This window comes from Microchirus variegatus, assembly GCF_963457635.1.
Source record: "Microchirus variegatus genome assembly, chromosome: 1".
Lineage (NCBI taxonomy): Eukaryota > Metazoa > Chordata > Actinopteri > Pleuronectiformes > Soleidae > Microchirus > Microchirus variegatus.
In genome coordinates, this window is record NC_139802.1 from 34,306,287 (window position 1) to 34,320,792 (window position 14,506).

At 39.9% G+C, this 14,506-nt stretch overlaps 1 protein-coding gene across 1 annotated transcript in view; it reads right to left on the minus strand.

Annotated features, from left to right (window-relative positions):
• The window catches only part of dym (dymeclin), a 48,400-nt gene that overhangs the window by 24,245 nt on the left and 9,649 nt on the right, over positions 1 to 14,506 (minus strand). The window contains exons 9-14 of the mRNA XM_083896962.1: positions 8,581 to 8,766; positions 8,317 to 8,495; positions 6,906 to 7,031; positions 6,664 to 6,777; positions 6,169 to 6,263; positions 3,001 to 3,100 (exon numbers count right to left, since the gene is read on the minus strand). Of these exons, the coding sequence (XP_083753088.1) occupies positions 3,001 to 3,100; positions 6,169 to 6,263; positions 6,664 to 6,777; positions 6,906 to 7,031; positions 8,317 to 8,495; positions 8,581 to 8,766 (800 nt within the window). The remainder of the gene's footprint in view (positions 1 to 3,000; positions 3,101 to 6,168; positions 6,264 to 6,663; positions 6,778 to 6,905; positions 7,032 to 8,316; positions 8,496 to 8,580; positions 8,767 to 14,506) is intronic.

The window sequence follows — 14,506 nt, forward strand, 5'->3', positions numbered from 1 at the left end:
TTAAAATGATGTCAGAAAATGTTTTAATTATTGTGTTAAATCAAGAAATCCACAGAACCATAGGGGTCATTCGCTTGGCAACATAAACACGTAGAGAATTTCCTGGTAATCCATTTATAATCATCCCCGAGACATTTGACCAAAGTGGCGGAACAACGGACTCCAGCTCACGCCCACAGAGCCACCACTGTTTCCTCTAATAATACATAAAAAGCCTGAGGAAGGGTTTCATGTAGACCGACAAGTTGGACACAATCAGTGTGTTTAACAAATGGGAACAAACGATTAACAGCAAGAATCGAGGACAGACTGGAAGGTCTCCTTCTCTCTGAACGGCACAACACAACAGGCCTTATCAAATAAGAACAAGAACAAGACGTTTACTGACAAACACGTGGGAAACGGCAACTGTGCACTTCCGTGTGAACGCAACTGAAGCTCAACTCTTCAAGACACAATTAAAATGAATTTGGGAAGGGGGTGTTGGTGCACACATGTACAAAGTGCATGAAGAGATGTCAACAATACTAAAAACATCTAGCTCTGGATAGGAGAACCTTTGCAGACATGGGAACCAATGTCACATTGAGTTAGTATCGTCTAAGCTCAAGGATAAGTGTATCAAATATGTTGACCAGCTCCTTCTTTAAAGTCTATGACCCAGACAAGATGTCAGACACTTTTCTAAGAAAAAGAAACTTGATATAAAATTCCCATGACATTCAGGAAATCTGCCTTATGCCCCGAGCAAAAACAATGCATCTTTTTTTTCTTTAAGCAAAAATGTGGTTGTGATGGGAACCTTACAGTTTGCTGTGTATTTGTCATTATTAAATACACTCTGATGGATTCTCTTACAGGAACAGCTGTGAAACAGTGATATCGTACAGAAAATGTAATCATTGCCAAGAAATCTGTTTTTCTTCTCCATCCTCAGTCATGTACAGTGAGTGTTTATGAATAAAACAGAAGATTAAAAATAAGCCCCGAAGGCAGCCAGAATAAAAAGGAAGGATGGATAATTGCATTTGATACGTGTTTATGAGTATGTGTGAGTGTTTATGTGTTTGCATAGATGTCCGTTTGTAGGGCCTCATCAGACAGTCTCTGCATGGCTGAAGGAGCACTCAAATACACTCTCATTACCCTAACACCTAAGGGCATCTATGGGGACCCACTAACATCACCAACTGCCAAACAGACACACACACACATTTACACACACACACACACATACATACACACACTTATCTGGAACCATGCAAATCTGATGAGACAGCCAGACTGAGATGTAGACAGACAAACCTGAGGGCAAAGGTGCCTCAACACAAATATCAACAATTATACACAGACAATAGTCAACAGAGTGCACTCACTAGTCTGATGTGACCGTTGGTGAGATCCTTATCTAGTCATTATATTTCAGTGGAACAACATCACCCTTGCGTTATCGGTTTAGGCTCCAACAAATTCCACCACGTTGCTGCTGTGGTGCCGTTAAGATTTCAATTTCAGATTAATACAGATGTTTCAAGAGAAATTGCAATATTAATTTGGAGCCGTGTAGGACAAATTATTCGAACCTGCCGTTTTGCTAATGCTCGATAGTTTCATCAAATATTAGTCTACAAGTGGAAACTATTTCCAATGCAAATTACACAGGATAGTGGAGTGAGAATATAATGAGAAAAACAAAGGAAAGGTGCAGACAGTCACTAGAAAGTAGGTCGGCAGCTATAGGGCATACATTTGGTGCTTTATCAAGAATCAAATTATAAGCTACAAAATGAAATGAATCCTAGAGCAGCAAACAGAACTTGGCTTACAAGTAAAGTCTCATTTACAATAGATAAATACTTAAAATCAGATTAAATTATGTTTTTGTTCTTCCTTAAAACACAAAACAATGTTGAAACGGCTGATAATTACACTAAGTGAGAATTTAGATACGGTATTTATCGTGAACAGACACGAAAGTGGCGTCTTGTAACTGATAGAAAGAAGTCAATTTCCCATCATTTTTGAGCTATGGCTACTGATTTTTCCATCTATCCATCCCAATGGGAACGTTCGTCTCCAATGACCCTGACTCCAATCTGCATGTCTTTGGACTGTGGGAGGAAGCGAGGAGTGTGTGGAGAAAACCCACACAGGGAAGAACATGCACTCATGAATGAAATATGATGAATGAAGGACAACAAAAAGGAGAGCTGACTCAAATGTTATAAAATGCAAAGCATCTATCTATAAAGCAAGTTGCTTCTGTGTGTCTGTCTGTGTGTCTGTGACAGGCATATCTTACTGACCGTTAGTCAGGATCGCCCTTTGGATATGGGTTGAGCATGGCCCGATGGTGTGCATGCTTGATTTTCAAATTTTTTGGAGGAATTTTAATTGTTCACGCTACAACAGGCAGGCAGCGGCTCATCAGCAGCAGCTGCACTGTCTGGATCGGTGAGGTGGGAGTGAAGAGACTGTCCTCACGGTGTGTGAGACATTTTCACATGGGTCACCGCAGAATACGGTGTTATATAGTTTCACCAATACGCGATGGGTTTCGCATTTGCATTAGCATGCTACTACTTTGTAGCTAACTTGGCAAACCTGTTTACAAAGGTAAGCTAGCGAGGCTAGGATTAGCATTAGTGTAGGGCTAACATAATAATAATAACAAATACTGTGCAACCTCATTAGGCACAATGCAAATGTTTTCATATTCCATTAGCGTAGCTAGCTGTTGTGAATGTCAGCCACGCCAGTCACAAAACAGCTAGCTGCTATGTTAGCCTTTATGTTCCTTATCATGCATTACCATAACTGAAAAATCTTCTTCAGCTCCCACTATAGGAATACATACTTCCTACGGGCACTGCACTAGTTATGATAAAGTCAGAATTTGTGTAGCTCATGTAATTCATGTCATTTCACACCACACCGTCACAAATGTTCCATGTCTGCCACGTTATTGAACAATAAAGTATGTCTTTGTCTATTACTCACATAATCAGGCAAGGCTGTGTTGTCTTCTTGTCTGCCACGGAGACTCTGAGTGGCCTGCTCCAAAACCTTGTTGTGCTTTTTGGACAGCAAAGCAAATAAACTGCAGGAGAGGGACACAGATAGAAGAGTCAGAGCAGCAACGCCTGATAAATGACACACTTCTGGGGACAAAATAAGAACAAAAACCCAAATTCACTTTTGTTGACCTGCAATGAAAGTGTTTTCAACAGCTTATATTAGAGACAGGGTTGTTTTTACTTTCAGAAAGAGGCCTTTAAAAATATCTAAGTAGTCTTGGAGTAACAAAATGATCATGAACATTCTTAAGATGAGCTTAATTTACCATTCATTTCAGACCACAATGCTTCTTTGTCAACATGGCTTTTATTTCGCCACATGTATTTGTTTGTTCCGTTTTTAGGTAACAGTGTGCCGTTTGTGTGTCGTGCTGTCTGTATGTGATTACAGTGTGGCATGTGATAGCAGGACATCAGTAGTCACACAGTCTGGTTAGTGGTAACAACAGGATGGGTGAAGATAACAAGCATGTGTGACGCACACGCACACACACAATTAACAGCAGTGTTAATATCACAGGCAGCCGAATCACGTGTCAAGCGTGTACACAAAAAAATGCTTTGACCAAAACATAATTCACAATAACGACACAATAAATCTGTTTTAATACATTAGTTGTATAAAAATAGCACACACAAATAACACATATATATTTGACCATCCTGTTTACTACAAAGTGTTAGTAAAATTATTAATGACCTTCTGTTTTAATTACAAATTTTTAATGCTCTCTCTCTAGAGTCCTCAAGGGTGCGAATTTTTTAATTTGTGTGTTAATCAAGGAACAAGAATTGCAGAATAAATTAAATTCAATGACAGCAAAGGGCTAGGGAATCTGAGACACATAAAAATGTTTTCAACGAAGTTCCTTGTAGCAACACCTGCCTATCTATCAACACTGGAGAACACACACACACACACACACAACACATCTCTCAGCGTTATTTAAGCAGACTAATTGGCCAAATGATAGCTGAATGGAGGTATCCGAGCAACTACGAGGAGGTCTACCTGATATCTAAAGACCTAATGTCAAAGAAGCCATGTTTGCCTGATAGGGCCTCTTGTCCTATCTACTCTCTTTCAAACAGGAGACCACCAAGGAAGCTCCACCTGGGACCCTTGCCCACAATAACGCACTTTGATTAGCTGCTCCGCCACATCCTTCATTTATGCCGAGGCAGTGACGGACATGAACAGGAAACAGCCACACAGGAGGATTTCCATGCTGCTGCCTAATCCTCAAATAAGGCATAAGACTGAGATACTGACAGACATGGTGTACCCTGAAAAACTCAATGTGAAGGTGCTCTGTCTCTGCCAGTGTCGTTTTTCATTTGGTGCATGTTCATACATATGAGAGAACTAAAATTCGGCATACATTTATTTTGAGGCTTGCATTGAAATAGTGTTTACAAATGCTAACACCTTGGCAGAATAGTTGAAAATGGGAATTATCATATTTACCATGTGTGTGTATGAGGAGGAGGAGGCGGAGGGAGAAGTGCGACAAGAGCACCTTTTATGGCGAGCACCAGGTGAAAGCAGATTTTGCAAAACAAATCCATCCTTATCACACCTTCTGTTTTTTCAATATTCAAAATAAGCAGGGAATTACGAATGTGAAGCCAAAATGTGATATAGATGCAGAAAAAGTACAAACCATTCAAAACCTGTCAATGTTAATGGATATTGTGATAACTGTCAGATGTCAGAAGACAAAGTTAATCATGGTTTTAAGCTTTGTTATGGTCTCAAAATGTTCTATTGATAACTAAGACATCGCCATATACTGTGTATTGTTATTACCAAGCCCAAAGACAAAGGATGAGAACTACACCTAAAGATGGCTGGTAATGGTTGGGGCAAACAAACCCAATGCCGCTTGTAAACAAACAATTCCAGCCATGATTCTCTAAGAGTCAATTATGGAGCAGGGTTCAGCAGTGTCTGGCTGCCATGTGGAAATTCCTGCCAGGAAATTTCCCTTTATCTAGCAGCCAGCCAGCCAGTTAAACCCAACCCAGACCATCATAGTCATCATCATCATCATTATCATCAGACATGCAGTCAGTCACTCGACATCACTACGAGACGGACATGTAGACGCTCACAGGCGGCGTTCCTTTCTGACTAAAAACACTGGAGCGGCGTCACAGATATGGAGAAAGACACAGGCAGGGAGATAAGGGGATCCTCGAGTGTGCGTGAATGTGTGCACGTAGGAAGGAAACATTCTTCCCCGGTCTGTCTGAAGCTAACAAACAGACGTGAATGACTGTGTGTGTGGTTTGGGTCCTGTCCTCTCCAGTCTTCCATGTCATTGTGGGTCAAACTCTCTCTCTAAATTCTCATAACGTTTTTTTGGACTACACAAGAACACCTCTGTTAATGATAAATGTTTTAGTTATGAAAAACTCAAACTAAAGAGCATGTTTGTGTGCGAATGAAAAGTTCCATTCCCTGTCTTTAAGCCACTTTCTGTTTCTCCTTTAGCTTCTGTGGTTGCCTCACACAGATGCTTTTATTCAAAGCAGATGATTGTTCTGAGGCCCCCCTGCGTTCATAAAGCACCAATTAATAAAAAATGAAAAACACCCCCTGCGCAAACGTCTGATGTTGATTTCTGTGCATGAAATAACATCAGATCATCCTCACATCATTTCCTGAAAAGTTATACGCACACACTCTCTGAGGAAGGCCTCTCCCTGAAACTCAGTCGAAACATACATAATATATTTAACAGGCTGAGGCTCTAGGCTCACAGAAATGCACATTTGTTGTGTTTTATTCAAACCGGGAGTGAGAACAGAAACCCCACTCAGCACATTTAAGAATTAGTGGACGACATACAGCATATGGTGATTATTTTTGCTGCTGTGTATTAAAACTGTTGTGGGAAAATACTGCAAATAATTGAATCAAATCAAACATTGCATATGTTAATATTAGATTTCTAGAAGTCTAAATATTTCATTTGCCAGGCAGTGCATTAAACTTGACATTCCATTTTTTTTTTTTTTTTAAATGATTGATATTGTGATATCAAAAAAGTGTGAGTCGATGCAACATCCTTTGTTCTGTTCTTACCTGATGATGCGCTGGGCAGCGTACTGGTGCAGACATCGAAACTGGGCTGACATGTTGGCAAGTGCAGCCAGACAGTTGGTGTGGAGGTATTTGTCCTAGGGAAGAAGCACATAACATTTATATCTAGTAAAATGTAATTTACTGGACTTAAAATATGTGAGTGTTGCTCAGTGCGTGAACATATCACAATGTCCTTCATCTGTCCAAAAATTAAACTATAGATATTGATGCTGCCATTTTTACTAATTAAAAAAAACTTCTAAGCAAAATTAACTTATAAGTATTCATCGTCCTGACTAAAATTACTTAAAATGTACTTGGTGTCACCTACTAATATGGAGGTTTATGACTTATGCCTTAGGGGGAAATCCAGATGTTACGGCTTCACTCCTACAAAGCTATGATGTTCAACGTTAAATATACTGCACGTAGACATTTGGATCAGTGAATGTGTCTAAAGTGTGTGAGTGTGTATGAACTTTGAATTCATCTCACCCTTGTTCTTGTCATGTTAAACTGGATAGTGCGAATAACCACCAGGATGAGCAAGCTGCCGAGGGAGATCTCTGTCAATGTTCTCTCCGTGTACCAAGAGACATTCTTCAAGACCTAGAACAAGAGGAAGAGACGCTGAAGGAAAGCATGTTGACAATTACCTGACAAGTGCAGCTAAGAAGAAGGTTTTAGTGGCAATTCCTGAAATGTGACCAGTGTGTGTTTAACTACATAATACCCACCACCTCATGGATGGACCGATTGAAGGCATCATCCTCTGTAAGAATGAGAAGAATTATGAGGGCCATGTAGACATGATGAGAATTTCTGTCCTCTACGTGGTAAAGGATCTCGAGGATGGGCAGAACCTGACAGGGAGATAGTAGAATGAAGTCATGAACATAATGCATGTGTTAATATGATGATAACAGAAATGGCTTTCATTAAAGCAGTTTATTGTGGTTCCAAATAAAAGGGAAACAGTGGTTACATTTTCCTAGTTTGGTTTCATTTTTAATTGATAGTCTACTAATCATGGGGATTGCCGTCTTGTCGTCTCATTTGATGTTCAGGGAGAGCTTCAGTGGCATAACACACAGCAAACATCAGTGAGTAGTTGTGAGTCATTAATGACCAATACTCACTCACTCACTCATCTTCTACCGCTTTTATCCTTCACATGAGGGTCGCTGGATAAGCATCCAAAATGAAACAGTCTGTTACCTTGAAAAAAAACACTATTTCTATATATTTAAAGGGATGTTGGCGAACGTAAGTTCCCTCTTGAACAAAATATAAAACATTAGTATTGATGTTTCTAGATATTTTGATGCAGAAATGTTACATATATCTTTAATCACTGCTAGCTTATTCATAATTGTGGTGCTTCTGACTTAAATAAATCAGCATGAGGGGGTAAACTTCGCAAAAAACATCATATGAAAATATAGATAACACAATAGTACATCAGTTCATTATAATAGGGTATATACAGAGTTAATGAAAACTGTATTTATATATAAAATAAAACGAGCCCACCTGTGGTACAAAAAAAGCCAGCACTGCAGATGGTAATCGAAAAGCTTTGCATTATTTACTTTTCGGGAGCACTGAATGATGGCTCATTGCTTCTCAACTATAGACATGTCACATCTAAGATTTACACACAGCAGACATTATCATAATCTCTGAGTGAAAGCAGTTAATAGCTAACGCGGTGAGCAGCGAGCACACGCAGTTTGAGCGTTAGTTCATTATGCTGTCGCGCAGTCGTGCTTTATTGTTCCGCAGAGAAAGTGGCTGGGCTCATAATGAGCATGAACTAAATCTGCTAATGATGGTATTTTATTATAGCAGCCATTAATACCAAATAACGCAGAAAGGTCATTCCGGTATAAGAAGTAAAGATGTTTACTAGATAGTTTAAATTGTGATCGCTAATTAAGATCATTGGCTGCACATGAACGGCGATTGCAATAAAGTTGGGGAGTTTTTTTTCCTGTGGTTCTCTGTTGCGAATGGTGTGAAACAAATAACCGATACAAATCAGTAATCAATTACTAAAAGTAAAAAAATATTTTTGGACTAAAAGTGAATTTCTAGATATGAATAATGTGCCTGTATGTGTCAAATTTGTGTTTCCATCCTACCCACCAGATTGTCCATATCGGTTCTGGAGAGCATATACGTCCTCATGTTGGTGTTCTGGTGAAGCAGAGTGTACAGCAGTAACGTGGCCTGATCGGAGCGCTGCTGCTCACACAGCGCAGTGTACAGACTGTTGAAATTGATCTGGAACGTGTGAGGAGGCTCCACGGGCAGCGATGATGTGTCTACATAGACAGAGTTATACATCAAATAAACTCGGTGTTTGTAAACAGTCTCAAATATGTGCATAAAGTCTGTAAATGTGTTTACCTTGTGTGTTTCTGAAACAAGTAATGGCCTGACGGTAGGGGTTGGGCCAGTCAGGTCCATCTGTCAGATTGGCAAGGACCAGCAGTAACAAAAGACTCTGATTAGACAAAGGTAAGGGGTTGTGTTCCTGGTCAATCCCTGCTTTGCTGCCAGCTCCACCCAATGTGAAGACACTCCACAGCCCACCTGGAATTCAGAAAAAAAAAAAAAATCAACCAACACAGAATAAATATGTACTCAACAACTCCTTTGATCATTTTCATTCATTATCTATGGATCCCTGTATCATTTTTTTATTTGATGACTTGTTGGTGACCTTGGGGTTTCATGATGTTTGTCTCATCTCAATAATTTAGTTACAAGGAGGTTTTTGTATTGCCATAATTTAATTCTAGTTAAATCTGCAGTTAATATTGTTCAAATGTTTGATGTTGTTACCCTGTCTGTTGTTAACAGAAAGCATGTGACAGTATTTGTATGAAAGTTTTCATGGTTGCTTCTTTTTTTCAGTTATACATAAAACAAATAACTTCCTCTAAAGAATGCATGTGACATGAGATATAAACACCCCTACAATGAGATATTCAGCAAATGTTAGATTCAGGTTGAATCTAACTGACATTGGTTCATATTAAAAATTACGTACAATAGAAATAATTAACTACAGAAAAAGAATTGCTAAATTTCCTCTCATAGTATTCTTTAGGTTAACTTCAGCAAGGAGTTTTAAGATTGTGCCAAGAGGGTAAAGGTAACTCAGGCTGAATCCGTGCAGAATCACCAAAATCACCATCAAATTATTCTTCCCAATCTTCATGTGTCACAGGAAAATTATGTTAAACTGTCAAATGAGGTCAGACTAATGTAACCACAGGCAGAAGTCAAGTCAAAGAGTCATGCGTGACGGTTTGCAGCGGCTAATATTTAGACGTCGCCACAGAACAAAGAGAAACTGGGACTTTTGGCCAACTGGAGTGGACTTCGTTTTTGCTTTGGGATGAGAGCAAGCTGAATTTCCAACAGAGCAGCAGAAGTATTAGTGCTTTCAGGCGTCATAAGCACGAGAAGCATGAACACCAAGATACACAAGGACAGCTTGTGGCTCCTGCACGTCTAGCCACACAGAGTACATGATCCAAGCTCTCGAGATGCAGTGTGTGTGTGTAGGTTCTCACGAATCAAGGTACTGAGGCCAAGTACATTTGTTGCCATCTAGTGGCCAAGACTGGAAGGGCAGAACAACACTGTGGTTACTCTCTCCTTAAGTTAAGTCATGTAATTTCCGTCATCCTGATTCACTCAGCTATGACACACTAAAGTCATCTGCTAATTAAGTAACTGAACCAGAAATGATTTAATTCAAGTAAACAAGAACAAATTAGGTGACATGCTTCATGCACAAGCACCTCCTACACTATAAAAACAGTAACTCAAGGAGGGAATGGGCAGGTCAAATCACATGACCTTTTTCTTGTGGCATTAAGAAAGTTAGGAGACAAAGGAACAACGTGTAACTGATGAAGACCATGTCATGTTAGGCACAGTCATCGAAGGTTTAAAACCATTATGAATGACAAATAAATGCTTTTCATGTACTCTTCCTTTCTCTGCCAAAGAGATTCATTTATACAATATGTAACAGTTTAAAGGGCCCACGGTTGGCGTTGTGGTTAGCGCTCTCGCCTTTGCAGCAAGAAGACCCGGGTTCCTGGGTTCGAGCCCTGGTTGGAACAATTTTGCGCCCCGGTTGGAACAAGGGCCTTTCTGCAAGGAGTTTGCATGTTCTCCCTGTGTGTTTTCTCCGGATTCTCCGGCTTCCTCCCACAGTCCAAAAACATGCAATATGGGGATTAGGTAAATTGGTCACTCTAAAATTGACCGTTGGCGTGAGAGTGCGAGTGAATGGTTGTTTGTCTCTGTATGTGGCCCTGTGATGGACTGGCAAACTGTCCAGGGTGTACCCCGCCTAACGCCCTATGTCAGCTGAGATAGGCACAGCGACCTGACGGTGGAGGATAAAGCGGTAGACAGACAGTGAGATTCATGATTACTAAATTTGGTAACACATTAGATTAGGGAACACATATTCACCACTAACTAGGTGCTTACTAACATGCATATAACTAGCCCTTAATTAGTAAATATTAAGCACGTATGCACCTTATGTAGGAAAAATATTAATTCATGTCATAATAGAGGTAGAATAAGGTGTCAATACGTGCTTAATGATTACTAATAAAGGGCTAGCGTTCTACTTGTATATGTTAGTAAGCACCTAGTTAATGGTGAATATGTGTTCCCTAATCTAAAGTGTTACCTTAAATTGGCTCGTCTCTAAGCTCACCGATCACAGGAAAATAGTTGCTCTTTCTGGCGTATTGTGTAGTAGTGTGTACACAACTCCAATCAGGAGGAGAATGATGCTTATGTTTAGTGAAAAGGACGACAAACTGCTTTGCAATAAAAAGCAAACCCCCTAGAGAGAAATAATATAATTTTCGCTGGTCATCTGTCTCTCTTTCTACAAGCATGATAGTCTCCTCTCATTCAGCTGGCCAGAAAGAGAAGTGAGTGTGTGAGAAAAAAAATCTGGAGAGGAGAGGAGGCCAAGTTGTGACGGAGCCTTGTTCATCTCATCACTGGCACCACAGTGACTAGCCCAACAGTGTCAGAGAGCCTGGTCTGGCGGCCACATTTCCTGCACTCTAACACACACGCACACACTTACTCTCACACACATTCACAGAGCTCTATTTTACCTTAGTGGGTGCTGTTTGTTATCCATCTGGCACAGTTCCCTGTGCCTGTCTGCCTGCCTGCCCACCACATAAACCTAATAATGCTACACTGCTTCGGCTGCTCCGGCCCTGGCCAGCCGCCGAGTGGAAAAAGAGGAGGAGGAGGACATGAAGAGAAGGAAAGGGAAGGGGAAAGTGCGGAAAAGAGAAGGTCACACACGGACACAGTGGCTGGCACGCTGAAATAAGAAGCTGGCTTTCAAAACTTGGTGGCAGTGAAGGCATCCTACTGCAACACAACTGCAAAGTCTTACTTTACACAAGTGCGACTGTTTTCACAACAGCATCGGAAATTCTTTTTTCTCTGAAACGTCGTCATGAGCAGACAGACAGTGCAGGACTTCTTACAACATACTTCTTTTTACATCATCGACAACAGTTGACCGACTACACACAGCTCTGAGGAAAAACAACGGGAAAAGACAGAATGTGATGTCCTAGCTGTTGTTTCACAATAAGTAATTGTTCTAACAAACCCGCTACAACCTAAAAATCCATCTCCTCGAAATCGACATCTTGACAAATCAGTGCTCATTTACCAAGTGTTTACTGCCATCATGATCTTATCACATCATAAATGTATCAAACACTCAGACAATCAATGATGCCACTGTGAGGATACGGATGAATATGGTGGGGAAAAAATAAATAATTCTGTGCTTTATCTGACAGATGTTGCAATTACCAATTTGATTTGGAGTCAAGGCTCAGTTATCAATACTCACAGTGTAGCTTTAAAAGGTGATGGAGCATTACCACACATCACCATCAGAACATTAACTACTAACTTAACTTCTAGTCTATTGCAAGGATGAGAACAGGAATGTATGAACTGTTTCCATTTCCAACATGCATGGATTATATTTTAGCATGCATAGAAAAGGGACCAATCAAATACCAGTACAATTAAATGCAGCCTGTGTGATTTGCCAATTGCATTGTTACAAATGTGTTCCGTCATCTTCCTACATGCCTGTGTCCAATATAAAACCATTCTACCATAAATATATACAACGTTTTACATTACACAGACAAAATCTTTTTGAAATGCCTAATGCAATTACCATTAATTACATTATAGTAATGTTATCCCTTAAATTATTCCTCAACTATGGATACACAAGTTCCTCATGAGAAAGGCAATGTGTCTCTCCAAGGAAGATGACTCAGTGATTTCTGTGTAGGGTCCAAATGGTTCTGAGCGACGAGTCTGGGCGCTAATCCCCCCCTGCAAAAGTTCAGACAGCAGAGTGTGCATATAAGCAAGACAGGAAGAGACATCCTATCTCCCCAGACAGTAAACTGGCGACAGAAATCAAGCACCGCTTTGCTTTGCAAGTGACCCGTGAGTACTGTATATGTAGACGTGCGTGACCCTGGATGCTAGTCATAGACTAGTCATTTACCACACAAAAAAATGAACATTGTGTGTTATCGGTCTAATGATTTATGTTCATACTATATAGAAAAGGAAGACAATCATACATTGTGTTGATGATTTGCTGCACATGAGCTCAAACATTCTCCTTGGTAATTGGAATTGCGGTTATGTTGTACTGTATGTTTTGTATGCTAGTCGGTGGTTGGTTAATATGCATCACAATTAAAAAAATAGAAGAAAAAAAAAGCTCCTGCATTGATTTCCACAGAAGTTGACACATGATAGGCAAACTGACTTTGATGTAAAACATTGGTGGGGCATCCCTGTTACTGCCTGAATAATTTGCCTATACTGCAAACAAGCACTCATAATTTCCTGTTACTGAAATGCACAGTTTGTGTACTTGGTCAATCCCAAATGGCTGTGCACAAATAATGGTACAAGACAGGGAAAGAAAACAAGTGTTGTTTCTGAGTTCTAAGAATAAGAGAGCTTGTGTCTTTGTTGGCCTGCGTGTGTGTGCATAAGGGAGGCGGCTGCAGACAGACAGGCTCTAGAGGATTACAGAACAGGACAGGGCACCATAACTCATTGAGCCGATCACTGGCTACAGACAGACAGGCTGGGTTGAATGCTGATGGCTCACTGATAGGAATCTGCCACCAGCAACCGACAAAGAGCATTTATCTGCAAGGGAAACCCAGCCCTATTCTGACACTCAAACAAACATGCACTCAAAGAACACACACACACTTTTCTTGTAACTCATTACACCTGTCATTTCTCTGTTAAAACATGTTTCTTAAAAAAATAACCGACTCCTCCGAATTATCTCTTTATACAGCCTCAAGCTTATTTCCGAATTTGCTTTAAATCTAATTATTGATGAGAACATTTTTACGATCTGGTTTAACTGTTATTGTGACATCAGTGGAGCCCATAGAAAAATGCACAAGTGATTGAATAATAAGACAGATTGAAACCACCTGTCCCAGTAAGATGTCACAAAAGTGTCTATATCATACAATATTAGGTGTTTATACTTTATTGATTTCTAGGCCTCTAAAATAAACAAAGTGATCCAATGCCACTTCTTGGTTTATCTGCTTACGCCATATCTACACTAAGACTACAACCTATAACTAAGGCCAAAGAAAGGGGGAAAAAATGATTGATCCAATCCGTCAAACGAAAAATAAATAAAACGGAAGTTAAGAAAGTATAAAGCCTTTAGATAGAAACGTGCCTTTTTCACAGCAGACATTTGACTTGTCATAGTGGGGAAGACACAGGTGTTACTGATTATATTAATGATGGTTCTGCTGATTACTGGTCACAGTGATTACTTTCATCAGCTTCACCTGTGCTTCTCCTACTGTGCACAGGGTCAAAAATGTCTGCTCTAACTTACAACTTAATGGGCTCTTTTTACAGCAGCCAGTTTGGCATGTGTGAGCAAGAAAAACACAAGTGTTACTGGTAATATTAACAGTGTCTCTGTTGAGTTTATGCAAGTTAGGACAGTGCTATGATAGAAAAATCATAGGTGTAAATTCTCAAATTCATCAAATCTTGATTTGATGGTGCATGCCAGTTCACCGTCGCACCGCCCTGACTTAGATGGACTAAAGTGCTTCTCTTTTAATTATTTTATGCTATGCCCCCTTAAGATGAAGAAAACAAAAATATAGATCAACTTACAACAAAGAATAACTTTATTAAAGGTCCCATATTATACCCTATTTTT